This window comes from Heteronotia binoei, chromosome 19 (assembly GCF_032191835.1).
Source record: "Heteronotia binoei isolate CCM8104 ecotype False Entrance Well chromosome 19, APGP_CSIRO_Hbin_v1, whole genome shotgun sequence".
In the NCBI taxonomy this organism is placed as follows: Eukaryota; Metazoa; Chordata; class Lepidosauria; order Squamata; family Gekkonidae; genus Heteronotia; species Heteronotia binoei.
This window is the reverse complement of record NC_083241.1, coordinates 21212976-21240930: the sequence shown is the minus strand read 5'-3', so window position 1 is coordinate 21240930 and position 27955 is coordinate 21212976. Positions and strand designations below refer to the sequence as shown.

General features: G+C 42.3%; 1 protein-coding gene across 1 annotated transcript in view; it reads left to right on the top strand.

The window, feature by feature from the left end:
• EFL1 (elongation factor like GTPase 1) overlaps window positions 1-27955 on the top strand; it is a 118139-nt gene that overhangs the window by 64018 nt on the left and 26166 nt on the right. Inside the window, exons 16-17 of the mRNA XM_060259797.1 lie at window positions 25443-25574; window positions 26380-26527. Coding sequence (XP_060115780.1) covers window positions 25443-25574; window positions 26380-26527 — 280 coding nt within the window. The remainder of the gene's footprint in view (window positions 1-25442; window positions 25575-26379; window positions 26528-27955) is intronic.

Sequence of the window (27955 nt, the reverse complement as noted above, 5' to 3'; positions counted from 1 at the left end):
CAAGATTCCATCTTTATTTCTTTATTTACATTAATTGCCCATTTTATCATTTGAGATTTCACTACTTCATCTTCTGTAGACCATTGTAAAAGTAATTTGTACACTTTTGAAATTAATTTCTCATTATCTCCAAGCAGAACTCTTTCCATTTCTGTTTGTTCCTTCCTTATTCCTTCAGCTTTAATATCCTTCTCCATCAAACTTTTAATTTGTTGCATTTGAAACCAATCATATTTATAACTCAGTTCTTCTGCAGTTTTCAGTTCTATTTTCCCACTTTGTATTTTTAGTAATTGATTGTATGATAGTTGTTTTTCCTTAACTGTTTTGGCCGTTAACTTTATCACTTCAGCCGGCACTATCCACAAAGGTCTCCTCTCATCACCATATTTCTTGTACTTTATCCACACATTTAATAAACTTCTCCTTATATAATGGTGAGAGAAAAGACCGTCCATCTTCTTTTTCCCATAGTACAAATATGCATGCCAGCCGAATTTTTTCTCATGGCCTTCCAACACTAAAAGTTTTTTGTTTAATAGCGTTATCCATTCTTTCAACCATACTAAACAAATTGCTTCATGATACAGTTTCAAATCTGGTAATTGGAATCCACCTCTCTCTTTTGCATCTATCAGGACTTTCATTTTAATTCTAGGTTTCCTCCCGGCCCACACAAATTCCGAAATTTTTCTTCGCCATTTATCAAATTGCTTAGCATCTTTCACAATGGGGATAGTTTGAAACAAATACATAATCCTTGGTAAGATATTCATTTTTACTGCAGCTATTCTGCCCAACAATGACAGGTTGAGCTTATTCCACTTTAACATATCTTCTTCTATTTTACGCCATAGCTTTTCATAATTGTTCTTGAACAGGTCAATATTTTTCATTGTTATCTCTACCCCTAGGTATTTTACCTTAGAGGTAACTTCACAACCCGTTAGTCTTTGTAGTTCTTGTTGTCTATTTTTCTGCATATTCTTACATAGGATTTTTGATTTTTCTTTGTTTATGTAAAGTCCCGCCAACTCCCCAAACTCTTGTATTCTTGTTAACAACAAAGGTGTAACTTGTAAGGGATTTTCATTTATAAACATTATATCGTCCGCAAATGCTCTATATTTATAGGTATATCCTTTTATTTGTAATCCTTCTAAATCTTTTTCTTCTTGAATCTGCATCAGTAAAATTTCAAGAGTCATTATAAATAACAATGGCGAAAGCGGGCAGCCTTGCCTGGTACCTTTACTGATTTTCATTTCGTCTGTAAGATCTGCGTTGATGCACAACCTTGCCCTTTGTTCAGAATATATTGCCTTTATCATTCTTATAAAACTCCCTCCAAGCTCCATTTTTTCCATCACTGCAAACATGAAGTCCCAATTTAAATTATCAAATGCTTTTTCTGCATCCGCAAAGAATAGTGCTACTTCCTTTTCTGGATGTCTTTCATAATATTCTACAATATTTACAACAGTTCTAATATTGTCTCTTATTTGTCTTTTGGGAAGAAAACCAGCTTGATCCTCCTTTATAAAATTTATCAGATATTGCTTAAGTCGTTCCGCCAGAATTCTTGTAAATATTTTATAATCATTGTTCAAAAGTGAAATTGGTCTATAATTTTTCACATTTGTGACGTCTTTTTCTTCTTTCGGTATCAAAGAAATAACAGCTTCTTTCCATGTATTTGGTACCTTCCCTTTGGCTCTTATTACATTCATCAGCTTCTGTAATTTTGGTATTAATTCATCTTTAAAAGTTTTAAAGTATTTAGCTGTATACCCATCTGGCCCGGGGGCTTTATCATTTTTCATCACGTTGATTGCTGCTTCAATTTCTATTTTTTCAATTGGGTCATTCAAAATTTTTCTCATATTTTCAGTTAAAGGCTCAATTTTTATTTTCTGTAGATATTCATCTATCTTTTTTCTCTTTACTTCAGCCCCCCTAAACAGCTTGGCATAATACTTAAAAAATTCTCTTTTTATTCCCTCTTGAGTAACTACATCTCTTTCATCTATCACAATTCTACTAATTGTTTTGTTTTCCCTCTTTTTTTTCAGCTGCCACGCCAAGTATTTCCCCGTCTTGTTTGCTCCTTCAAACGATTTCTGCTGAAGCCTTTTCAAATTCCATTCCACTTCTTTGTTTAATAAATGTCCTAATTGAGGTTTGCAATATTGAAATTTCCCTTAAAATTTTCTTTTTCCCTGGTCTTTTCCTCAGCTCGCCTTCTTTTTTCTTTATTTCATTTTGAATGTCCAATAGTTGTTTTTCTTTCTCCCTTTTATCTTTATTGTTCAGAGTAATCAACAACCCTCTCATTACTGCTTTGTAAGCATCCCAGACCGTCCCAAAGTCAATATCTTCTTTGTCATTCATTTGGAAAAATTCCTTAGTTTCTTTTCCTAGGAAAGTCACTGTTTCTTTGTTCTGTAGCAAATCCTCATTCAGTCTCCATCTTCTCAATCTTTTGGACAATTTTGTAATCCACATTATTGGGTTATGGTCAGCACCAATTTTAGGCAAAATCTCTATCTTCCTCGTTAAAAGGCCTAAATCTCTGGTTCCCCACAGCATGTCGATTCTAGAAAAGGTCTTATGTCTTGCAGAAAAAAAAGTATAGTCCCGCACTTCAGGATTGAACTTCCTCCATATATCTTCCAAATTTTCCTGTTTAACTAATTCAAAGAAAGACTTTGGCAATTTCCCTTCTTTCCCACTATTTTTTTTTCCTCCGGATCTATCCAATGAGTTCTCAACTGTTCCATTAAAATCTCCCATTAAGAGTATTTGATCGTAGGTCAACTCATCTAATTGTTGTATAACGTCTTTAAAAAATACATCTTTTGCACCATTAGGTGCATATAGTCCCAATAACAGCGTTTTTTTCCCATTTGATGTTATTTCCACTGCTACAAATCTTCCATCTTTATCTTTAAACACCAATTTTGGCTCCAGGTCTTGTTTAATATAGAAAACTACTCCCCTTTTTTTCTGTTCAGCTAACGAAAAAAATTCCCTTCCCAATTGTTTGTTCCATAAAAATTTATAATCCTTTTGTTTGATGTGAACTTCTTGCAAACAAATTATATTACAATTTTGCTTCTTGATCCAATGAAAAGTTGCCCTTCTTTTTTGTGGTGAATTTAGTCCATTAACATTCCAAGACAGTAATTTGTAATCCATCATGGTGCAAATTCTTTATTTTTTTCAAAAAATCTTTTCAATTCTCGGGCATTTGTAATTGTGACTCTCTTCCCCTGAAGTTCAAAGCTCACACCCTCGGGTATTATCCATCTGTACCTTGTGCCATTGTCTCTCAATTTTTCTGTCAACTTTTTATATGTTCTCCTGTCGTTTATCACTTCTTTAGGTAGCTCCTTCATAATTCTCACTCTGCTACCTCTTACTATCAATGACTGTTCAAAGTTTTTCTTCATAATCCTTCCCACCATTTCTTTTGTCATAAATCTTACAACAACATCTCTTGGCAAGTTGTTTTTTTTTGGCATATAACGAATTGACTCTATACATGTGATCATACATGCTTTTAGTCTTATCAGGGTCTTCCTCTAAGAATTCTGCAATTATGTTTATTATATATCCTTTTAAATCATCATTCTCTTCCTCAGGTACTCCTCTCAAACGTATCTGATTTTCCATTAATTTGCAGTCATGGATCGTCACTTTTTCTTGAACTTTCAACAAGGTGGTATCATGTATTTTAACTTTCTCTTCCACCTCCTGCACTTTCTTAACTGTTTCTCCAATTTGGTTTTTGAGCTCATCCACTTCATTTTTAATCACTGTGGTAAGTTCTTCCTTCAATTCTTCCATCATTTTCTTAACTCCTTTCATGATCCTGGCTTCCATAGCCTCCATTTGGTCCTGCATTTTTTCTAATGAAAGGGCTCTTGTTCGGGGCTGCCTGGGCTCTGACATTTGAGCAAAGAGCAAAGGGATGAAATAAAAATACCAAAAATTTCCGTCTCACAAATTACCGATTGGACTACCAAGTTCAGAAAGTCTGAATTTTCTTTTTTGTTTAAACTTTGTTCTGTTTTCTTCTGAGCTTCCCAGGCCCAGATATAAATTTTAAAAGAATTTTTCCCCTTTAAAAAATGACGAAATTTTTGACCTCACCAATTTAAAATCTGACAGTCAGGTTCAATAGAGCAGGGCTTGCCCTTTCCAGCAAGCCCAATTTCGCTGGTTTCTGAGCCTCCAAAGCCAAGTTATTTATCAAAAAAGTCTTTAAAAAATCCAAAATGGCGGCCGCGATTTTTTTCTCCTTTTAAAAATTTTTTTTCCCTTTTAAAATCACCCCAGGAGCCCACCAATAGTATAGTCAATAGTCCTTGTCTTCTTACCCTTTTTCCAGTCAATTCTGTCAATTTTTAAAGTCCCAAATCTTTTTAAAACAATGTTTTAAATTGGACCTCCCAGCAATGGCTGCCGATGTTTCTCTATGATGTAGAGTAGGCTTTTTTCTTTACTACTTCCTGTCTCAGTCACCATCAACTCTCACAGAAGTCTCACGATACTTGACGCACTTCCTGTCTTGCTCAGAAGGGTTGTAGCTCCGTTCCAGTAAATTCCAGTGCAATGTGGCTGTTTACTTTTCACAAACCGCAAGTAGACATAACATTGATCTCCTTTCAATTTTAGCAGTTTTTAATACTGTCTTTTATATTGAAACAGTCCAACCTTCACCATCTCTTTCTTTTACTTGCACGCTTTATATTTTCCCCCTTTTTCCCACCTTTAATACGTCCCTTTAGTCTGTAAATAGCTCCGGAGTGAAAAAAGAGCTTCTGTACCTTTTTTTCTTCGCTTATCCAAGTTCCACTGGTCTTCCAAAGCTTTAGTTGTTTAGAAATGTCCCAGAAGGTTAGGATCCTGACGAGCTTATGCCAAATCAATGACTCTGAAGAATCTTGCAGACGAAAACTATGCAAACTTCTGAGACCCCTCAAAGCTTCAAAGGAACCCTCTACAGAGCTCCTTTTTAGCCAAGGTAAATCTCTTCCAAAGTTTTTTTGTGCAAGTCTTGGACCTTTCTCTCACTGAGAAAGGTAGGCAGTGGGCTTTGATTTGCCCTCCACTACCCCGAACAAGACCTTCAGCTTGCTCCCGTTACGAGAGACAACTCAGCTCGCCATTTTCCTCCCCGGAAGTCCCAGAGTTTAGGACTGTAGTACTGCAGCTTTAACACTCTGCGCCACGGGGCTCTTACAATGTGAAAAACAGGACTATAAAACAAAAGGGGAGGGACAAGCCTGCAGGACATTCCCAGTGTCTTAAAACATCTGATTGATCTGGAGAGATCCAGAAAACATTTTTGTTATAGCATGCCTTTACCTTCAAGGAGGCTCATATGACAGACTTTTAAAACAAAGACCCCCATGGTGGCTTCCAAAAATAAAACAGGTTGCAAAATCAAGAATAGCAATTAAAATCACCAGCAAAAACATCTGTTAACAAGCAGTGCACGAATAGTCTGATGAAGGGAGCTTTGACTCGCAAAAGCTTAAGACCAAGGGTGGCCAAACTGTGGCTCGGGAGCCACATGTGGTTCTCTCACACATATTGTGTGGCTCTTGAAGCCCCAACTAACCCTTCAGCCAGCTTGGAGATGACATATTTCTCTTTAAATCACTTCTCCATGAAAGCCGGCAGCTTGGAGAATGTATTTAAAGTTAAAATTGCTATCTTTACAGCTCTCTCTCCCTCCTCCTTCCCCTCATCTATTTGCCTTCCTTCCTTCCTCCCTTGCAGCTCTCAAACATTTGACATTCATGTCTTGTGGCTCTCAAACATCTGACATTTATTATATGTAGCTCTTACGTTAAGCCAGTTTGGCCACCCCTGGCTTAGACCCTGAAAGTCTTGCTGGTCTCTGTGGTGCTGCTGGACTAAGATCTAACTGTAGGACTTGTAGGTAAGGACAAGTGCTGTGAATTGGGCCTGGAAATGAATTGGAAGCTAATGTTCTCCTGGAGCTTGTGTTCTCAGTTAGCAGCTTCCTACTGCATTCTGGTCCAGTTGAGATTTGTAACACCATCTTCAAAGGCAGTCCACATGGAGGGTCTTGCAGTAGTTGAACCTGAAAGTGAGCAGGGCTACCATGTGGAGTTTTGATACTGCCTTTGCTGGGCCAGTGCATGACGAAAGACAAGTATTGATTGTACTCAGGAGTATGCCAACACTATGATGCCAGCTTTCCATTCTGATTGCATCACAGGGGCCCTGTTGCAACTATTTAGGAGGATGAGGGCTCCAAAATACTGGATGTTCTCTTAGGGGGGCAAGGAAGGGTGCAGAGGGAATTGATGTCAGATGTTTTCCCCTTTCACAAGGCAGGGAAGCATCAGAAGGCAGAAAAGGAAATCATTTCGCAACTACTGTTTTGATGTTTTATAGTGAAGGATCAAATAATCTGGTAATTTATCCTCTTTGTGACAAGAGGGGAAAAGATACTTGAGGAGAAAGTAAATTCGACTCATAAACTAAGAGATTGAGCAAGACTGTGCCTGCAGATTGGAAAAACAGGAAGCTGCTCTTTTTATCTGCTTTTTGAAAGTATTTTGTGAATTTATTTATTTAGAATTTATTTTGTGTCTCCTTCCTAAATTTGAGTTAAAACCTTAAAACAAAAAACCTTAAAACAAAAAAGGAAGCTTAAGCAATTAATTTGCTGTTATTTTGTTGACACCTTTAATGACCAACATTAATTAGTGCTGAAGAGAAGTTCTTTAATTCTTTAATTCTCAGCATAAACTACAGTGCTTTTTTTCTTTTTCTTTTCTGGGCAGCATCATTAAGATGCATCTACTCAAAACTCAGCTCAACAACGTGGCAATATGTGAGCAATTCCAGGGGATCCTCAGGATCATACTTTCATTTATACTCAACCAGCTAATGGAAAGGCATCCACTCCTGTGGAAAGCCATCCTTTGTCCTGTCCAATCCCCTAAATTATTGATTGCACATCCCCCTCCAAACTGTAACTCTGGTCTCTGGTTTAATTGCTGTTTATGGAAAACAGCAAAACAGAGTTTGCGATAGAGCCATAAAAACAAGCCCCTGTTTGCAGCAAAAGTTAAAATATGGTATTGTGGTTAAAGTGTTGAGTCCAGGAGACCCAGATTAGAATCAACATATATATTATCAATAATGTTCGGTTGTATATTTTCAGTTTTGCTAATGGGCTTTCTTATACTGGTTCTCTGTTGATCTATTGCTTTGAATGTTGACATAGTTTGGATCTCTGGTTTGGAGAGGTTGCTCCAAAAAACTTGCAGGCATCCCCTGAAATATTTGACTCCACCAGTGTTGTATTGCAAGCTACACCCTCTCCTCAGTTTCAGAAGTGCCTTGCCATGCGATATGGGGCAGGGAGGGGGGCTGCTGTTCAGGAAACAAAGTCCAGTGCCTCTCTTGGCTTACAGGACTCATGGCACGGTTCTCAGGAACATGGCCACTAAGTCAAGGGGTAGATATTTGTGGGTTTCCTGTATTGTGCAGGGGGTTGGACTAGATGACCCTGGAGGTCCCTTCCAACTCTATGATTCTAAGTCTGTGCCAGAATTTTGCTGGATGTGGCAGTGCTGTGTCAGTATGACATGGGGTGGGATGTATTGCAGATATGCGTGAGTGTCTTAGGTGAACATGCCTGTGCTAATAGATCCAAATAGGCAGCCGTGTTGGTCTGAAGTAGTAGAACAAAATAGGAGTCAATGGCACCTTTAAGACCAACGTAGTTTTATTCCGAACGTAACCTTTCATGTGCATGCACACTTCTACAGACGAGGAATGAGGTACCTCATCTGAAGAAGTGTGCATGCACACGAAAGCTTACGTTCTGAATAAAACTACATTGGTCTTAAAGGTGCCATTGACTCCTATGCCTGTGCTAATGTTTCCTAATTTGTTGGTGAAACTGATTTCTAGGAACAAATAGCATGCTGTTCATTCTGGATTTGTTCTTGTTTTGTCAGAATTAAGGTGGTTTCTTGCTGGGTTACTGTTTTGCAGCAAGCAAACCGTAGTGTGGCTTAAATTAATCGCAGGCAATCAAACACACACTTTGGGTTTCCTTCTGCCCACTGGGGAGGAGCTTTTTCATGAATTGCCTCCTTTTGATGCAAGGTGCATCCTGAAGCAAGAGGAGCATTTTAAAAACCACTTAAGTGGCTTTTCCAGGTTGCTGCCAACCCACTTTCACTTTGCGCAAAAGGCCTAGGAACGCTGGTACTCGCTATGCCATTACTTTTGTTTGTGCAGAGACAATGGGTGGGTTAATTTCATGTGCTCAGTTGGTCATTTGCTAACAAAATGCTCGCCAGCTTGAAACTGTTCCAGCACTGCGAAACATCCCGGCTCAGCTGGTGCTGGCGAACGCAGGAGGGCAGCCTTTCTCAACGATTTGCTGTACAAAGAATGCTCTCCTGGAAACAAAAGGAGCTCCAATGTTTTTTCTGTTGTTGAGTAACAGGAGCTTATTTTTTGTTAGCCGTATGGTTGTGGGATGGGAACAGAAATCAATTAAACAGTTCTGTTATGTTGTTGGTACCACTAACCTAAAAAGTTCATGATTGCGTTACTGTTTCGTACCCCAAAAATGTCTGTTGGCTCTATCTGCTCTTTGTCTTATTTCATGCTTAGCCTTCCTTTTTGCAATCTCTACTCCTCCATAATCAGTCCATGCTGCAAAAGCACAATGCCAAATTTGCAGGAGGTCCAAATTTCACCCTTTACAGCGGCTGACATGTGAACCCCTTGCCTCCTGTGTATCTGGGCTGCCACATTTATGCAGCTGGATTTATTGCTCTTTGTTTGCTTGCAGTGCCAGTGAAGTAGGCTTTGCAGTCGATTGCATTGCTTTCTCAGTACTGCAGTATTGTGAGAGCTACTGCTACTACTGTCCATTGTATCTGATGTGCCTTACGGTTGTGTCTCTTATGCCATAAACATTGCAATCATATTGCTGGTCAAAATACAGGTCCATCAAAGCCATTGGGAAAGGTTGCAGGGCAGAACAGGAAGGCTGTAGTCCTCCCCAGGCAATTGTTGATTGTTGGGTGGGATTCAGATTCATACGATAGTCCGCAAGCCTGGATGGTCCATTTGGATTTTCCAGTTACTTGCCACCAGTCAGGTCTCTTTTTGTGATTTTTTTCTTAATCTTTGTGTGGGTTTTTAAATCTAAGCTAGTGGCCATGACTGTGTTTTATGGTGGTAAATTAAAAAATGAAGTATGTATTATATAAAGGTCATGTATACTCAATTCAAATCATTCATACGTCTCATTAAACACACACACAATTTTTAATGACTGTGTTTTTTAAATCTTTGTTTCCAGGCAAATGTCTGCCTGATGTAGTGGTGCTGCTGGTTGCATTATGGATGGTCCCATTTCAAAGGGGTCTCTTAACGATTTTCACCATGGAAAAGAAATAACTGCTGTCTCAGAACAATCTGGTAGTACCTAGTTTCAGTATTTTAACTTACTTATTTACTAATGGAAATATGAGAGTACTTGAAAGCAAAGCTGTACTTTTTAAAAGGAAACCTAACAAATATGCTCGTTCTGTATCTCTCACAACCCATATTAGAATAATTTAACCTTGTCTTTCTTAAGCAGTTGGGTTGCTGCAATGCCCCCTGTCTTGCCTTTAAAGAGTTGGGGAGAAGAGAATCAGAGTACAGCTGTATGGAATTCTCTGTTTGAAGAAACCCCATGCATAGAACTCGCAGCCTACAGCTTCTTTTCTAGCTCTGCCTGGTGCCATCTCTCCAGTATCCCAGGCAAGAGTTCATCTGCTTGAGATCCTTCAGCTGGAGGTTCTGCCGGCGCTTGAGCTGGGGACCTTCTGAATACAAAGTGGTTTTCTACCAGCAAGCCACATCTCCTCTTCCTGTGTGGAAGCAGAAGTGCTTATTCCTGAGATAAAACTAAATCTTCTTTCCACCTTCACTTCCACCCATTTTCCTGCATTCCTTTAATTTTGGTACGTAAAAAGGTTTTGGTTTTTTTGTATTTTGTGTGTGTGTGTGCCTAGAAGTCATGACTGACTTCTGGCAACACTTAGTGGGGCTGGGGGGCAAGGACATTCAGAGAGGTGGCTTCTTACTGTCTGCCTCTGTGTCCTGGCCCTGGTATTCCATATGAACATAAGAGAAGCTGTGTTGGATCAGGCCAATGACCCATCCAGTCCAACATTCTGTCATATGGTGGCCAAAAAAACCAGGTGCCATCAGAAGGTCCACCAGTGGGACCAGGACACTAGAAGCCCTCCCACTGCAACCCCCCCCCCCCCCAGCACCAAGAATACAGAGCATCACTGCCCCAGACAGAGAGTTCCATCTATATTTTGCAGCTAACAGCCACTCATGGACCTCTGCTCCAGATGTTTATCAAATCCCCTCTTGAAGCCTTCTATGCTTGTAGCCACCGCCACCTCCTGTGGCAGTGAATTTGATGTGTTAATCACCCTTTGGGTGAAGAAATACTTCCTTTTATCCATTCTAACACAACTGCTCAGCAATTTCATTGAGTGCCCATGAGTTCTTGTATTGTGAGAAAGGGAGAAAAGTACTTCTTTCTCTACCTTCTCTATCTCATGCATAGTCTTGTAAACCTCTATCATGTCACCCCTCAGTTATCATTTCTCCAAGCAAAAGAGCCCCAAGCATTTTAACCTTTCTTCACAAGAGGTCTGTCATCCAAGTTCCGTCCAGGGTCGGCCCTACTTAGCTTCTGAGATCTGACGAGATCAGGCTTTCCTGGGCTATCCAGGTCAGGGCCGTGCATAAAAAGATCTTCACTGGGTCAGACTAGTGATCCATCCAGACCAGCATCCAGTCTCAGAAGTGGCTAGCCAGCATCTGTCACTGCCTCATAGGAACTGTTCTAACTGGTCGAGACTTGCAGCAGAATCCTGTGGTAGAATGAACTGTCCTGCTACTGGTGGCTTGCATTTTTTTAATGCTATGTTAGAAAAGTCATCCCTGCAAAAAGAAAACTAGGAGTAAAAAGTTCTGTTGGTGAAGGAAGTTCCTCTAGATCAGTCACTTATTGTGTCCAGGGTGTCAGGAGAATTGGGGGGGGGGGGGATACCAAGGGTGGGGGGAAGGCACTCCTGAATATGTTGTTAATATCCAGCAAATTTAGCAGCATGATGTAATCAGTCCCCTTAAACAAGAGTGCAAGAAGCCTGGTTCAAATGACCACACTGATTGACTATAGGTTGTGAATCTTTGTTCTTAGTGCTGTCCTCCAGTGTCTACAGTAAGGCCTCAGGCTAAAAATAATCTGCTTTTAAGCCATAAATGCCATGGGAAACATATTAACTTGGACATTTTGTCACGCCCCCATGCTTTTAGCATTAGTGTACCATAAAATTGCTGTCAGACGCATATGAACAGTACCACTAATGCCAAACTACATGTGATCTACAGTAGAGCGTGGAAGTGTTTGTGCAAAAAAGAACTGGTAGTTCAGATTTTGCTTAAGGTCCGTAAGGAGTAGGCTTCAGACTTAACTCCTTGTACCATTACAGAAGAAGCAGTCTGGAGCCATCAAGGGCTGCCTCCTAGTGGATCAGATCAGTAATGCAGTCTAATTTGCAAACCTGTTTGGGGGGGTGGGGAGGCTGTCAATACTATTTGACTCACTGTGGCTAAAATCCTCTTTAACGAAGTCTTTTGTGGACACTCTATGTACCAGTTGGTCTGAGGAGCTGTTTACAACGGGTCTACACCACCAAGATTTACAAAACATCAGTATATAAAATGTGCATCTTCTGTTGACTGAAGTAACAATTATTATGAGAACCTGTACTGTTTTAATTTGAAGATGGAGGGAACAATTCAGCTGTGGAAGTTGTGTGGATTTGCGCTCCAGCGAAGGGAGATCAGTGTTGGCACCTTGTCAAATACTGAAAATGAAAGAGAGGTGAAGGTTTGCATAGGATAGAGGAGAAGAGGAACCACACAAGCCCACAAAGTACTCCTGCTGAGCTGATCTAAGCAGAAAAGTACCATCAGGCAGGGAGGATTTGGTTTAAATCACTAGTCAGTAAGAGTTAATTTAAATCATTCTTTAATTTAACTTCTCAGGTTAGTTTTAGTTATGTAGATAATTATAAAATCACTGCAAGGTGAACTATCTCCAGATTAATAATTCATATTTGGACAACTTTTCTGCTGTACTTTATTGAAAGGATAAAAATAATCATTAACAATAACCATTTAAATTGTTTTATTTAGCTAAAACAATAACATTATATAGTGTATGTATTCTTGTATTTGCTTACAGTTCTGTGAGGATACACTCATAAAGATGTCAAGATTTCTGAAGTATTTTGCTCCAAAAGTTTCATTTGTATTGCTTGCTCTTCCCTTCTCACACTTACTTTTTAACATCTCCTCCTTTTCCACCACCCAAACAATCTTATAGTCATTAGGGTTTGTAGAATCTTTCGAGATCAAGTACCGTGTTCTACTGGAGAAAGTTTTCCTTCCAGACGTTTCGTTCTCAGCTGCGGAGAACATCCTCAGTGGCGTTGCAGCCGGAGCAGGCGCTCAGACCTTCTTGGCTGCTGTGCATTGAGTGGGGCCAGGGCTGCTGGAGAGCTGCTATTTCTAGGCTGGAGGGGGTGTGATGAAAGGGCAATTGGTTTGTGGATGTGCCCATTGTTTGGTGGGGCTTCCTGGAAGGGTAGTGATAAGGAAACTGGCTGTTGAATTAACGCAGAACAATGGTCACATTCAACAGCCAGTTTCCTTATCACTACCCTTCCAGGAAGCCCCACCAAACAATGGGCACATCCACAAACCAATTGCCCTTTCATCACACCCCCTCCAGCCTAGAAATAGCAGCTCTCCAGCAGCCCTGGCCCCACTCAATGCACAGCAGCCAAGAAGGTCTGAGCGCCTGCTCCGGCTTCAACGCCACTGAGGATGTTCTCCGCAGCTGAGAACGAAACGTCTGGAAGGAAAACTTTCTCCAGTAGAACACGGCACTTGATCCCGAAAGATTCTACAAACCCTAATGATGTTACCAGCCGTGAAAACCTGAAATCTTTGATAATCTTATAGTCATTGACCTTCTTGAAACATAGCACATAAGACGTAAGGGGTTGATTCTGTGTTCATAGATTTGCTGAGGACCAATAGGACTGAGGTGTCATAACTCCGTATGTTTATTTTATAACATTTTTGCTGGGAAGAAGAGGCATGTGATCTCTGCAGACACAAATTCACAGTTTTGAGAACTGTAAAACCAAGCATCTGTGATACTGTCTGTTCTATCTGTAATAATATTGTCTAGGGAGAAAAATTGCCCAATAACCTTACAAAAACCCCTGGAAGAGCATGGCATGACACTCTTCCAGAGACCAAGTCCTATGAAGAAAGGATGAAGGAGCTTGGTATGTGTAGCCTGGAGAGGAGATGACTGAGGTGATATGATCGCCATTTTCAAGTACTTGAAGGGCTGTCATATACAGGATGGTGCAGTGTTGTTTTCTGTTGCCCCAGAAGGTTGATCCAGAACCAACAGGTTGAAATTAAAAGAGTTTCTGATTATACATTAGGAAGAACTTCCTGACAGTTAGAGCAGTTCCTCAGTGGAACAGGCTTCCTCTGGAGGTGATGGACCCTTTTTCTTTGGAGGTTTTTAAACAGTCTAGATGGCCATCTGACAGCAATACTGATTCTGTGAACTTTTTTTTTGGGGGGGGGGGGAGGTATTTGTGAATTTGCTGCATTGCGCAGGAGGTTGGACTAGATTACCCTAACTCTGTAATTCTGTGATTCTATGGTATTATGAAAGGATTAGTGGAATTAATTTGCATGAATATACAGCCTCATGTTACATAATTAAAAACGAATCCTTATTCCGTGATAATTTATGGACTATAATGTATTAAAAACTATCTTTAAATAGATTTTTCCTCAAAAAGCATTTCATTTGTTAAAAAACCCAGTTTAAATTTTTTTAAATCCAATTCAAAATTTTAAAATCTGATTTTTCCATTTAAAAAAAAAAAATCATTGCTTTTATCCACCCTGCCATGAGGTCACCACAAATTAGTGGTTCTTAGGATTTTCAAGGCAAGAGACATTCAGAGATGGTTTGTCCTTGCCTGCCTCTGCACAGCATCCCTGGACTTCCCTGGTGGTCTCCTATCCAAGTACTAGCCAGGACTGACCCTGCTTTGCTTCTGGAATCAGCTAGTCTAAGCCATGGAAGTATCTCTAAGTCCATGGAAGTCCAGGGGCTCAGAAGGGTGTAGTTGCTCAGCTTGCCCTCTTAGCCTCTGAAGTGATCTGGAAATGCTGCATCAGTGCTGGGCTTAACTTGTGTTGGAGATTTTTCTTGAACTGTGCTCTGCCTTTGGACCTGGATGTGGAAACATGTAGGCAGGTGATTTGTATCCATGCTTCCTTTTAAACTGTGACAGCTTTAAATTAAACAGAAGCATAAAGCCTCTTTTTTTAAAGAGAGAAAGAAAGAAAGAAAGAAAGAAAGAAAGAAAGAAAGAAAGAAAGAAAGAAAGAAAGAAAGAAAGAAAGAAAGAAAGAAAGAAAGAAAGAAAGAAAGAGAAAGCAAGCCCTGCGGACGGTGTGGCGTTCGGTTATTCTTGTTAACCCAAGCCCGAAGGCTGAAGAGTGACCTCAGAGATGGTGTGGGTTTTGGCTGGCTCCCACCTTTAAAAGGAAGCAATTGGCACCAGCAGTGTTTTGAAAAGCTGTCATCCTCTCTGGCTTCAGCAAAGTTGCCACAAGCATTTCAATGGCATGATGTGGCTGGCTATGGCCTCCCCAGGGCATGGCCTGGCTTTGATCAGGGAGCTGGAGAGAGCAGCTGAAGCAGATACATCAAAGGAAGCGGGCAACAGATTGCAGGGGGCAGGGCTGCAGCCACTTCACCCTTTAGTTTCAGGGGGGAGCCCTGGTGATCTGCTGGAGTAGAGCAAGATTCAAGCTCAGTAGCGCCCAGGAGACCAACAAGAGTTTCTGGGTAAGAGCTGTCAAGCGTCAAGCTCTCTTCTTGTTGGCCTCTAAGATGCTACCAGACTCAAGTCCAGCTGTTTTCAGTGCAGTTTTTCTTTTCTTTTCTCATCCTTTGTATGAGTACAGCTGTGCTTTTTAAAACTTTGCCAATATTTTAATTGGCAACGTTTTACACATTCAAAAATTAGCACAAAATACCTAACAGTTAAAATACTAATATCTGTCATCTGAAATGCAGACACATTTAATTCTTCATGTAATCTATTTTTGCTGTTTAAAAAAATTGCTGATGTATAGATAGTACATGTTCTCTAGCTATAGTAGGGTGTTGTTTTCTAGGATTTTACCAGTAGGGCCATGCAGAGTGGAGTAGAGTATCTTCTTATCTGGACTTCCCATCCTTGCTTTAATAACCTTTTCCATGTTTACCTAATGCAGATAACCAAAACACTTAAAGTATTTCCTAACTTGATTTCCCCTGTAACTTTTCCTTATTTCTGTCTAATGTTCCTGGGAGAGGTGCAAATGAAATGTTCCTTGTTCCTCTCTGAGCTAATCACTTTTAAGCCTAAGAATGTCTCATCATATAGTCTTCTACAAGGCCCTCTCTTCTCATGACCTGTGCAGTCTTACCACTATCTTTCTGAACCCTGTCTGAAACTCCTACCATTGCATACTAATTTGACATTCAAAAGACCATGAAGGGTATTGTGGGAGATATGTGGTCAAAAATCCACATAGAATCATAAGAGTTGGAAGGGGCATCTAGTCCAACCCCCTGCACAATGCAGGAAACTCACAAACACTTCCCCCTAAATTCACAGGATCTTCATTGCTGTCAGATGGCCATCTAGCCTCTGTTTAAAAACCTCCAAGGAAGGAGAGCCCACCACCACCTGAGGAAGCCTGTTCCACTGAGGAATCGCTCTAACTGACAGGAAGTTCTTCTTAATGTTGAGCGGGAAACTCTTGATTTAATTTCACCTCATTGGTTCTGCTCCTACCCTCTGGGGCCACAGAAAACAATACTTGAAGATGGTGATCATATCACCTCTCAGCAGCCTCCTCTCCAGGCTAAACATCCCCAGCTCCTTCAACCTTTCTTCATAGGACTTGGTCTCCAGACCCCTCACCATCTTCATCGCCCTCGACATGGATGGTTACTGGGGGATGGGAGGTGTCCTTCCTACCTCTTGCACCAGTGGAAAAACTGTTGGAATCCAGGCTGGTGCCATTTTCTTTCTGTATGCATGGCAGAGAGTCTTAGTAAGTTGACAGGTCCTGGATGTCTGTATATGTTCTATAACCACATACACATCTATAAAGACTTGCAGTTCTTCTCTAACCCACATATTGATATAACTTAGGCTAGGTTGCCAGGTCTGTGTTGGAAAATACCTGGAGACTTTGGGGGTAGATCTGGGAGAGGGCAGGGTTTGGAGAGGGGAGGGGCGTCAGCATGGCACAATGCCACAGAGTCTACCCTTCAAAGCTGTTTTCTCCAAGGGAGCTGATCTCTGTCAACTGGAGATCTGTTGGAAAAGCAGGAAATCACCAGGCCCCATCTGGAGGCTGGCAACTCTACATAGGTTATCATTATAAATGAAATGGATTTATGTATAACTTAAAGGAAAATGTCTATGGAAAAGAAGGCCCAGTATGCACATTGGAATTGCTTCCAAAACAGCATCATAGTGGTAAGCTCTGTGCATACCTCAGGTGGTGCAGAGCCACTGTCTTGAGTCTCTGTGTGCCTCTGTGTTCTGAAACTAACCATGCAGTGACATCCAAAGTTCTTCTAAAGGTCTCAAGAGACAGAAACAACTGTCAAGAAAGCTGTTTTCTGAAGCAAATATAACCCACCTTCCACCCTAGCTTATTCTTACACACACACAATTATCCTTCGTAGGACCTGCAGCAATATGCGGGTTGGTCCTTCCCCATGTACCTTGCCATTCATTCTGGCAGTCATTTTGTCAGTCCATTTTCGTGGGGATTTGGAGCCAGGAGGGCAGAGCATCCAGGCACAGTTCGTAGAATCATAGCGTTGGAAGGAACCTCCAGGGTCATCGTCCAGCCCCCTGTACAGTGCATGAACTGCACAAATACCACACATACACACACATACATCCCCAGTGACCCCTGCTCCATGTCCAGAAGATGGCAAAAACCTCCATGATTCCTTGTCAAACTGGCCTGGAGAAAAATTGCTGACTGGCTCCAAAGGGATGACGTAAAGCTGCATCTGGGGCTTGAATTGAATTCAAGCCCAGGGACGGACTCCAGAAGATGTGGAGTAGGAAGAGTTTACAGGAATAGTTGACAGTGTGCCTAACCGGGTGTGGGATCCATTTTCCTTGCCGTAGAGTATTTAATTATGCAAATAGGGTTTTGTACCATTTTGCCAGTAAAAGTAACGCCCTCGCACTCAAACTACCATAGAGCTATAAACAAATAAACCATGACCATGGAATTGTTACTAGTGTAAGACAAAGCCATAGCAAGCCAAAGAACCATTAGAATTCTTGGTGCAAACCAGCAGGGCCATTCTAAGGAAAGTGACTCCCTTCTACATCCATTGAAGATTTAGAAGGGGGTAATTTTGCTTATGATGGTGCGGTTGGAGAACAACAATTTCTTATCTCCTTGATCCCGACTACTGTCAGTTAAATGTCTCTTAATGATGGATGCAGGGATGGGAGATTGGGGTGAGATGGGGGCTTCTAGTAAAGCTTGTCCCACCACAGTTGTCTTTCAAAAGACATAGACCATTGACTATACGGTGATTAAGCAAACAGGTCAAGGTTCACTGGGGAGGGTAAAAACAGGCATATTTCATCCCCACCCCCCACCCCCGTAGTCCTCTGATCAGGAAACCACAAGGAAAATCTTTCTTAGCAAAGCAAGAATCTTGATTCCTGCTTTGTTCTACTACTTCAGACCAACACGGCTGCCCACTTGGATCTTTCTTAGCAAACCTTTCAGTTGGATTACTTGAAAAACACAGTATTTTTAAGCATTTGTGTTGTAATTGCCATGTTGCTTCCCTTGCAAAAAGTGTTTTTGAGGGTTGGCTTGGCCTAGGAATGGAAATGAGTCAGAAATCTGGCTTGGTTTGATTTATGAGCTGTCATATGAGCAAACAAAAGTAGAACTGAGAACACAAGAGTTTCTCACACTCGGTGGAATGGTGTGGCGTATTGACCAGGTCACTGCTAGAGGTTGAACCTCTATAATATGTGTCAGATCCTAAAAATGCTCTGTGACTTGAAAGTAAATGTCACTGGTGGCTACAGAACTAGCAATTTGCCAACAGAGTTCCCGATAGCTTTGCTTTCTCCACAACTGTCTTCCTGCTCATAGCTTTGCTTTCTCCACAACTGTCTTCCTGCTCATCATGTTCTTCAAGTGCTGTTGTCTGCATATTGATAACTTCTTACTCTCAGTCCCTAGGTGACCCCTACTTTCTACCCAGAAGATGACAACCCCCCCCCCCCCAATAACCCTCCAACAACTTAAGCACTGCTGCAACTTTTCCTGTCCTCGCTCTCATGATCTGCCCAAGTTCACAGAATAGACATTGCTGTCAGATGGCCTTCTAGTCTCTGTTTGAAAACCTCCAGAGAAGGAGAGCCCACCACCTCCCGAGGAAGCCTTTTCCACTGAGGAACCACTCTGACTATCAGGAAGTTCTTCCTAATGTTTAGCCAAAAACTTTTGATTTAATTTCAACCCCCTTGGTCCTGGTCTGACCTTCTGGGGTCAGTTTGGCAAAATGCTACAGAAGTAAAATTTCCATTTTTTTTTTTTTAAAGCTGCTGTTGCTGAGCCCATTCCTGGGCAAAAGATAGGCTTTGCTTTTAGGGTTGCAAATTTATTTTGTTTTTTTGCAGAACAGGCATGCTTTTAAATTTGATTTTAATAGCTGATTTGCAAGTGACGCTTGGTTATTTTGGCCACTGTGTGACACAGAGTGTTGGACTGGATGGGCCATTGGCCTGATCCAACATGGCTTCTCTTATGTTCTCTTAATGGGTCAGTACTGAAGCCTGAATCCAGACAACCTCCTCTGAGGCTAGAAGGCCCACTCTGTGGGGAGGCTGAGAAGGCCAAGTGTTTGCATTGACTCAGGTGTGGAAAGTCCAACATGCATTGGCCTAAATCATACCATTACCGCACTGCTCAAAATCCTGAAGATGGCAACCAAGCCTACACAGGAGGCCCTGTGCAAATAGCATGCCTGCCACATGGATTGGAGACAGAGCTTGTATGGGTTCCCCCACTGCTCATAGGCTCTGGTCCGGAGAACATCTGGGTCATATTATTACTGAATTGTGTCATTCATCCCATTGAACACATGAGCAGCAGGCCCAAACCCACAGTAAAGCTGCAGTCACAGATACGGTTCCCCTTAAAGCCGGTCCCTGCATCTGTTGGAGCTGAATTGTTAAAAATGTTTGGCAAAGTGCTTCTTCCCTGAACTTTGCAGCCCAGAAGAGTGGAGGAGTGTATAAAAACAGTGCATTCATTGTTCTTTGTCTAAAGGCAGCACTGTCGGTGTTTACAGCCTCAGATTATTTTAATATCGCTCGGCCCTAACAATTGTTTTAAGAGAGGGGAAGGAGTGAATTGGGCCTTAACAGCCTTTGTAAGACATAGGAGCAGAGTGGTCTGTGCTCCCCCCCCCTTTCAGAAAAGCAGCTGATGTTGGCTTCCTGTGTTTTGCTTTGTCTTGGAGGAGATGCTGCCTGGCCGCCGTTGCTTGCGGGTGATACATGACACGGCCCTCGCGAGGAGCTTTGCCTAGTCAGCAGAAAGATTAGCCAGATGGGTCTAGCTTTTGAGAAGCCTCGGGTGACAGAGAGAAACTGAACCACTTTTACTTGCTTGGGAGAACATCTTGAGGGGGGTGTTTGCCACACACTGCTGGAGCGAGAAGAAAGAAAAGGATCACTGAACAGAGCTGGGTGATTGATGGTGATCTTTGAACAGGATGTCTCCCTGAATCTGTAGATCTTCACTGCAAGGAGTGTCTGGAAGGGTGACTGATCACATGATTTCTTCCCTAACAGCCTATCAGCATGTCCATCATGCACAATGAATCAAGCCAGTAGGCATGGAAAGAGAGAGTTTTTGATTATTTTTAATTTTTTTATATTGCCCAGTGACTTCCAATTATGGATGGGCACAAGCCAACAAATGAATCCCAGATTGAGCACAAACCAGGCCAGTTTGAGAGAATATTTCTCCCACAGTCTGCCCATAAACCTCCATGTTTTTCATGGAGGTTCTGTGGGAGGGTTCGTGCAGGTTTCAAAGGCATTTGAATGTCATCAGAGCCTACCACCAGTCCGTGGCCCAACCCGAGTGAGCTTCAGAGGCATTTAAATACCTTTGGATCTTACTTCCAGGTCCAGCAGCCAAACCAGAAGTGATCTCCGAGAGCATTTAAATACTGTTGGAGCCCACCACTGGCCTATGGCCCCAACGGAGTGAGCTCATTTAAATGCCTTTGGAGCTTACTTCTGGGTTGGGCTGCCCTTTATAGTCCTTCAGAAATCACTCTGGGAACTCAGTTGAGTCAGGTAGATTCAGCAGAAAAGCAAAGTTCTGCCCCCCTCCTTACATGCTGTGTTGGCTTCCTGGTTGCAGCATTGAAAAGCATTCCAGAATATGTTGCTTCTTCGTCACTGGTGCCCTCTGTTCCGCCATTGCTCTTTTTGGCCACCTTGTTGCCCAGCATATACAAGTTCTGCTTCTGTTCTTGCCAATGTCACTAGTACTTATTCAGCGGCCTGCAGATATTACATTGGCCATTATCATAAACCAAAAGAGCCTATGGTATGCCCTGTGCAACACCCTACCTAACACACAGACAATAATATATCACTATTAAATATATAACCTTGGTTGTATCAACATGATTTTCTGGGCCCTTAACTTTCATCCCTAGCATGGAGCCTGCAGCTCACCCATCCTTCAGCGATTGTTTCAAGGTGGGAATGACTTAGCAATCACAAACCCCATTGGCCAATAGCCTTGCCTGCTTTCTTGGAAGATGGGGTGGGTGGCACGATAGGCAATGAAAGAGCCACAGGTGACTCCTGAGCAACTGAGTGAGGGTCACTGCCATAGACAGAATCCCAGGGGCGAGTGAATTGATCTCTGGTTCATGCTGGATAGAATACCGCAAGTGATCTTTCTTGAAAGTATTTGAGTTAATCAACTTTTGTTTTTGGAAGCGACTCTTGAAGCTAAAATTAGAAAACATGACATACAAGTCTTTTTATTAACAACAATTCAGGAAGGCAAACCTATATAAGCCAGTCCCATTGTTCTGTTTCATGCCATCTGTTCACACCCACCCACAGTGGCAGCATCTTTTTTTAATCTAAAAAATGAAAAAGGTGGTTTGTATCTGTTAATCTTATTGCTGATGGCCTGGAAGCATGAGGTGTTGTGTCTCTCCCCCCCCCCCCCCCCCCGAACATTTTCACAGCATTTTAAAATAGCTTAGTTTCAAGTTAAAAGACGTCATCTCTATAGGAAATACTCAGAAACATCCTATTATTCTGGGCATTCTAGATTCTATAAAGATGCCATTCCAAGACTGTTATAAACTCATTTGGAAGAAAATGTACACTGGAAGAAACAGTTTATAAAAGAGAGCCCTAGACTCTGGGAATAACAAGTTCAGGTCTTAGCAAATTTAGTTTTAATTAGTTAACTGCAGGTTAACAGGATGATTGGCTGAAGAATCCAAACACAGCGTTTTCACAGGCTGTTATCCTAAATTCTGTTTTTACAGTGTATTCCACTTAAATGGTAAATGACTGCATAGCAATCAGTTCCCCCCCACCAAATACGTGTCAAATATTAGATTGCTACTGTAATGGAAATGGAGAGAATGTAATTTAGTTGTAACTCTGATCTGAGATCTGACCTGCAGTGTTTTGCTATGTGGTTTGCTGAGGTGGAATGTGCCAGCATGATGGATGGGCCATGGAGAGGGTCTGTGTATTACAAAGACCCCTGGGGGTTCCTTTTGGTGGCGGCTGCCAACTCTCCAGAGAGGACTGTTTCTGCCACCAGAACGGCAGTGTCTCCAGCTGCAGAGCCAGATGAGAATGGCAGCGATTCATGCGTAAAGGATAGACTAAGAAAGGTTTTGAGGATGAATCCCCAGAATTGGGTGAGTCCAGGTTGGGAGGAGGGGCAAGAAACTGGTCTAGTCTTCATTACACAGTAACTTAATGTGTCCTGCTTCTCTAGGTAGTGAGGTAACTTGATGGAAGCTGACAAATCTGAGTTATCTGCATAGTCTAGCCCTGTTTCTTGGTCACACTAAGGTGTAACCAGTGGTTAGAGTGTGATGGTAATGCTGGAAACTATGTACACCATCCTGAGGAGGAGGACAGTCTAAAACTGCCATTTCTAAATATCCAACTGACCTTATTTTATTAAAGTAGCAATCATCACTGGGACAGATTCAGATTAAATTGGCAAATTTTGCCCATCCTTCCTTCCTGCTGCAGGCTCCCTTCATGACATTCTTGGGGGATACCCTATCTCTCCCCCCACCCCAAGCAGCATTTGGTGGAGATCAGTGAGCTGGACTGGATCCAACCCCAATATGTTCTATTCCAATGCAGTCTCTACCGGCATGATCCTAAAGCAGAACTGATCATGGGATTAAGCCCATTTACTTAAGTAGAGTTAGGTTAAAAAGGTAGTCCCCTGTGCAAGCACCAGTCGTTCCTGACTCTGGGGTGACGTTGCTTTCACAATGTTTTCATGGCAGACTTTTTACGGGGTGGTTTGCCATTGCCTTCCCCAGTTGTCTACACTTTCCCTCCAGCAAGCTGGGTATTCATTTTACCAACCTCGGAAGGATGGAAGGCTGAGTCAACCTTGAGCCGGCTACTTGAACCCAGCTTCCGCTGGGGTCGACCTCAGGTCGTGAGCAGAGTTTAGGACTGCAGTACTGCAGCTTTACCACTCTGCATCACAGGGCTCTTTTTAGAGTTAGGTTAGGAGGTGTCATTTGGCTTTGCTTTGCACTGAAGAATCCTCTTGAAAAAATGAACGGTGCATGAATCTTTTGAATGAAGGCATTTGTAGGGGGGAAAAACCCCACACTGATAGCAGGTAAATATATTGAGAAAATGGTACTTAAATTCAGTCTTTCTGTATTCAAGGCATGTCTGAGAATACTCCCCCCCCCTAATGTGAAAACAGGTCTGTAAACTACTCCTGTCTGGTCATCCGAAAGCATTTCTAACTCACCATAGCTGAATAGATGTGATTTTGCAAGCTTGGTCTTGCAATCATACAGGGGTCAGGAACCAGTCTCTTTACTTGAAGCATAATGTTTCACTTCAGAACAAAGTCTTAAATTATGTACGTCTTGGTAATAACCAAGATACAATGAGTTAAAAACCTGATATCTCCAAATAATAAGCACATGTTTTGAGCCGCAAACTCCAATACTTCTATACCCATTTTTGATTTGTAGCTGAAGGGGATGAATCGTTGCCAGATCTCCAAAGGAAAAACAGCTTTTTTTAATGTTACTTGTGCAGAAGCCAGTTTTAATCATGGCTTTGAGGAAATGTCTCTGGGCTTGCATCACCTTTGTTTCTGCTTGTGGTTTCCACCAGCACTTTGAGGCCAAAATTAAAACCGGATTGTGGAGTCTGACCATAGTTAAGAATTAATTGAAAACTAAACCTCACTCAACGTGCAGGTAGGTTTTTGAAAGGAGCACTGCCTTGATATTTCTTGTGCTTTAAAGGTATCTCCTTTCTGTCTTTTCTCCTGCTTTCTCTTTTAAATCCTCTCAGCTGAGCATCAGTCTTGTGTAATGGTTAGAGCGCTGGTGTGTGAGATTGAGGAGACGCAATGTCAACACCCAACCCTGACATGAAGTTCTGGGGCCAGTCATTTTCTTTCAGCCTAACCTCAGAATGGTTATGAGAATAAAATGGAGATGGGGGAACCTGCGTTCCCCCCCCCCCCCCCATGCTCACTGCAGTATTGCTGCTACAAAGACTCTACATTCTCAGTGACAAAGGAGTGCTTAAAAAGAGAAAGGAGGGCTTTGAGGGGGTTACAGGGTAACTATAAAGACAGCATGGAAGGACAAGGGCTAGAGCATGTGCTTGGCATGCTCAATGTCCCAGGTTTAATCTTTGGCATCTCCAGGACCCGAGCAGGTGCTATGAAAGACCCTGGAGAGCTAGTCTGAGTGGACAGTACTGACTTTGATGGACGATTGGTGTGACTCAGCATAAGGCAGTTTCATGTGTTCTTGTGAACATGAGGACACAAGGAAGCTTGAAGATACTGGATTTATATCCCGCCCTCCACTCCGAAGAATCTCAGAGTGGCTCACAATCTCCTTTACCTTCCTCCCCCACAACAGACCCCCCCTGTGAGGTGGGTGGGGCTGGAGAGGGCTCTCACAGCAGCTGCCCTTTCAAGGACAACCTCTGCCAGAGCTATGGCTGACCCAGGCCATGCTAGCAGGTGCAAGTGGAGGAGTGGGGAATCAAACCCGGTTCTCCCAGTTAAGAGTCCGCATGCTTAATCACTACATCGAACTGGCTCTCCAACTGGCTTGGAGAAAAACTGTAGTTCAGGGCCCTCTATTGTTACTGAGAGCTCAGCCAAGTTTCTGTACTCCGCTCTAAAGCTGAGCCAAAGGATATCACAGAAATAATTTCCGTTCACAGAAGTGTACATGAGAGTTGTGTTTCTATCCTGTTTTATACTATATTTAATCTGTACTGTTATTTTTATGCCAATAAAGGCTGACTTGACTTGAGGTCAGCCCCCAGACCTCTGTCCCTCTACAGCAAAGAACAGGGGGCAGACTCTTAACAGTGCAGGCTAAATAAATGATAGACAGCTCTCCATTTTCCTTATCTTCTCTGGTCTCAAACGCTTAAGGTCCCATCGTTCTAGCACCACACCAAGGAACAGAGCCCAGGATGTGGGGGGGGGGAGCCTGTTGGAGTGGTGGCTGGCCCTGCCCAGAGGGGCTTCTGTTGAATTCTTGGTGATTGTCCTCAGTGCACCCTTTGGAGGTCTTGGCTGCCAGTTTCTCTGATGACAAAAGAAACTGCGTAATATGGCGAGAATAGCCTGCTTAACTTCCCTATGTCACTGGATTGTTTGGTATCCATGGAAAAGAATGCCAAGGGAGAGGATAGTGATTGATGTGTCTCTGTGCAGCTGGCTCTCTCCACCCTAGACAGTGTGGAGAAGAAATGATGGTCCATCAGTCTCTGCCCATCAGACTGGCGGGCAAACTTTTCTAGTGCTTATTTGAAAGTCAAGTTCAGAGTTGAAATGCATTTATTCCTGTTTGTGTCGTGCTTTGACCATCCCTCTGTGCCTTTTAGGAATAGGAGGACTGCAAGAGTTTGTACTGAAGTCAGCAACGCTGTCCTCATCACCAGCTTGTCCGCCATTTACGCCTCTCAACTTTGAAGCAACCCCAATTGTGCGAGTTGCCATTGAGCCAAAGCACCCAAGTAAGAGTCTTCCCAGCGTTCCTTTAAATAAACCCATGCTGCACTTGTTGAAGCAAATGCATTATTGAAAGATCTTAAGGCTGGAATGAGATAGTAATAAATTAATTTGGAACAAGTACGATCATGTTAGAGAGAAGCAACATATTGCAACACAACATGGGGTTGCCATTGAAAATGGCAGCCCCATGTTGGATACAGCCCTCTGTGATGCATACAGTGTCTTGCCTTGCATCCTGATGTCATTGCACTGTATGTTTTCCCTACCCCCCATTTCACATCATTGGCTGTTACATAACCGGCACAGTATAATTGCATCAAGACATGGGAGGGAAGAGGATACTCTGCTTGGTGCTACCACTTTTGGCAGCAGCCCTGTAATGGGTATTTCCACCCTTGGGCTTGGATCCTGTGCAGTGTGAGCAGAGCTGGCCAGGATAAATAGTCACTTCTCTGCCTTCCCTAGCACTGCAGTTACCTGTCATGGGGGGTGAAGCAAGAGGGAAGAGTCAGCAAAAAATCTGCTCTACTGCAAGTGGAAAGCGAGCTTAAAATCCACCACGCTTTGTCTTCCTGAAGCAGATTGGGGGGAGAGTAAGCATCCCCTTATAAGAAGAGTTGTGCTTGATGTTTATACATTTAAAATCTCAAAAACCCCAACCTTCCAAACTCCCATCACCTTATTGTGTTCTAGTTGAAGCATTTAATTTCCCAGTCGGCATTCTCATCTTCCTAGGATGTTACATATTACTTCAAAGCCAAGCACTATGGCAATACTGTGTTTTTAGAAATGCTTTTGTTTTCCCAGGTGAAATGCCTCAGCTGGTCAAAGGTATGAAGCTTTTAAACCAGGCTGATCCTTGCGTACAAGTTTTAATCCAAGAGACTGGAGAGCATGTGTTAATAACAGCAGGAGAAGTTCACCTTCAGCGTTGTTTGGATGACTTGAAAGAGAGGTGTGTTTTGGCAGGGATGAAACGCTCAAGGTTCAGTGGTTTTATGTAGCATTTTTCACTCAGCGAAGCTTGTAACTGTGGATTAACTTCTGGAAAAGGTCAAAGCCACCTTCTCTCAGCTCTTCCACTCTATTGGTGTCATATCAGTAATGCAACTTTTAAAGCATGCGGAATAACCTACACTGGTGGAATGCCTCATTCATGCAAGAGTCCCTCAGGGCTGGGGTTCTATTTCGCCCACCATGATTTCTGTCTTGCATGTCATGACAGTGGAGGAAGACTCATATGCCCTTCAGCTGCGTTGCGATTGGCTGCAGCTTCCCTGACCTGTGCAGAAACCCAGGTTGGGCAACTCATGTCTAGCTTGCTCGATCTTTACTTGCCCTCGATCAAAGAGCAGAGATCCTACTCATGTGAATTGGTGGGTTCTGTGCACTGCTTATGGCTTTGCTCCCAGCCATCCCACCCCCTTTCTCAGAAGGCATTGCAAGTAAATTCAGTCTCCCTCAACTAATTAAAAGCTCCTTTGTGGATGTTCCCAAGTGACTTTCTTAAACAGCCTGTACCTGTTTTGGACTCCTCTTTGTAAAAACTCATACAGAGGGCATTTTTAGCTCTCAAAATATTACTCTTGTAAGGCACTGCAGTTTTACACAAACCAATGAATCAGATTGCCCTCTGTTTCCATAACTGATTGATTATGGCATCTTACATAACTTGATGTTAATCTACTTGCTATGTTTCCTATCTTTTATTTTCTTTTTATACATAATGTGGCTCTTACGTTCTTGTTCAATATGGTTTACAGCTTCTTTATACATTCTTCTTACTTAGCTATAGTCAATATTATTCACTGCACTGCAATGTTATTTACATTCTTGTTGCTTTGCAATCTTGTTTTTTTTTTGTATTGGAAAACTCCAATAAAATGTTAATTACCAAATTTGCCCTCTGTGAAGTATGGGGCACTTGGCATTCTCTGTACAGTCCTTCCTTGGCAGTCCAGCCTCATTGTGGGGGATGGCAGGGGTTTGCATTTGTGTGTGTGTGTGTGCGTGCCCATGCCTGGAAGCCATGATGACCTCTGGCAACTCCTGCTGGGGCAGAGAGGACATTCAGAGAAGTGGCTCAATGGTCTGTCTCTGCCTAACTCCTGGTATTCTGCAGAGGTCTCCCTTCTGAATACATAAGAACATAAGAGAAGCCAAGTTGGATCAGGCCAATGGCCCATCCAGTCCAACACTCTGTGTCACACAGTGGCCAATATATGTGTGTGTGTATACACACACATATATATACTATATATACACACACACATATATACTGTGGCTAATAGCCATTGATGGACCTCTGCTCCATATGTTTATCCAATCCCCTCTTAAAGAGGGCTATGCTTGTAGCCGCCACCACCTTCTGTGGCAGTGAATT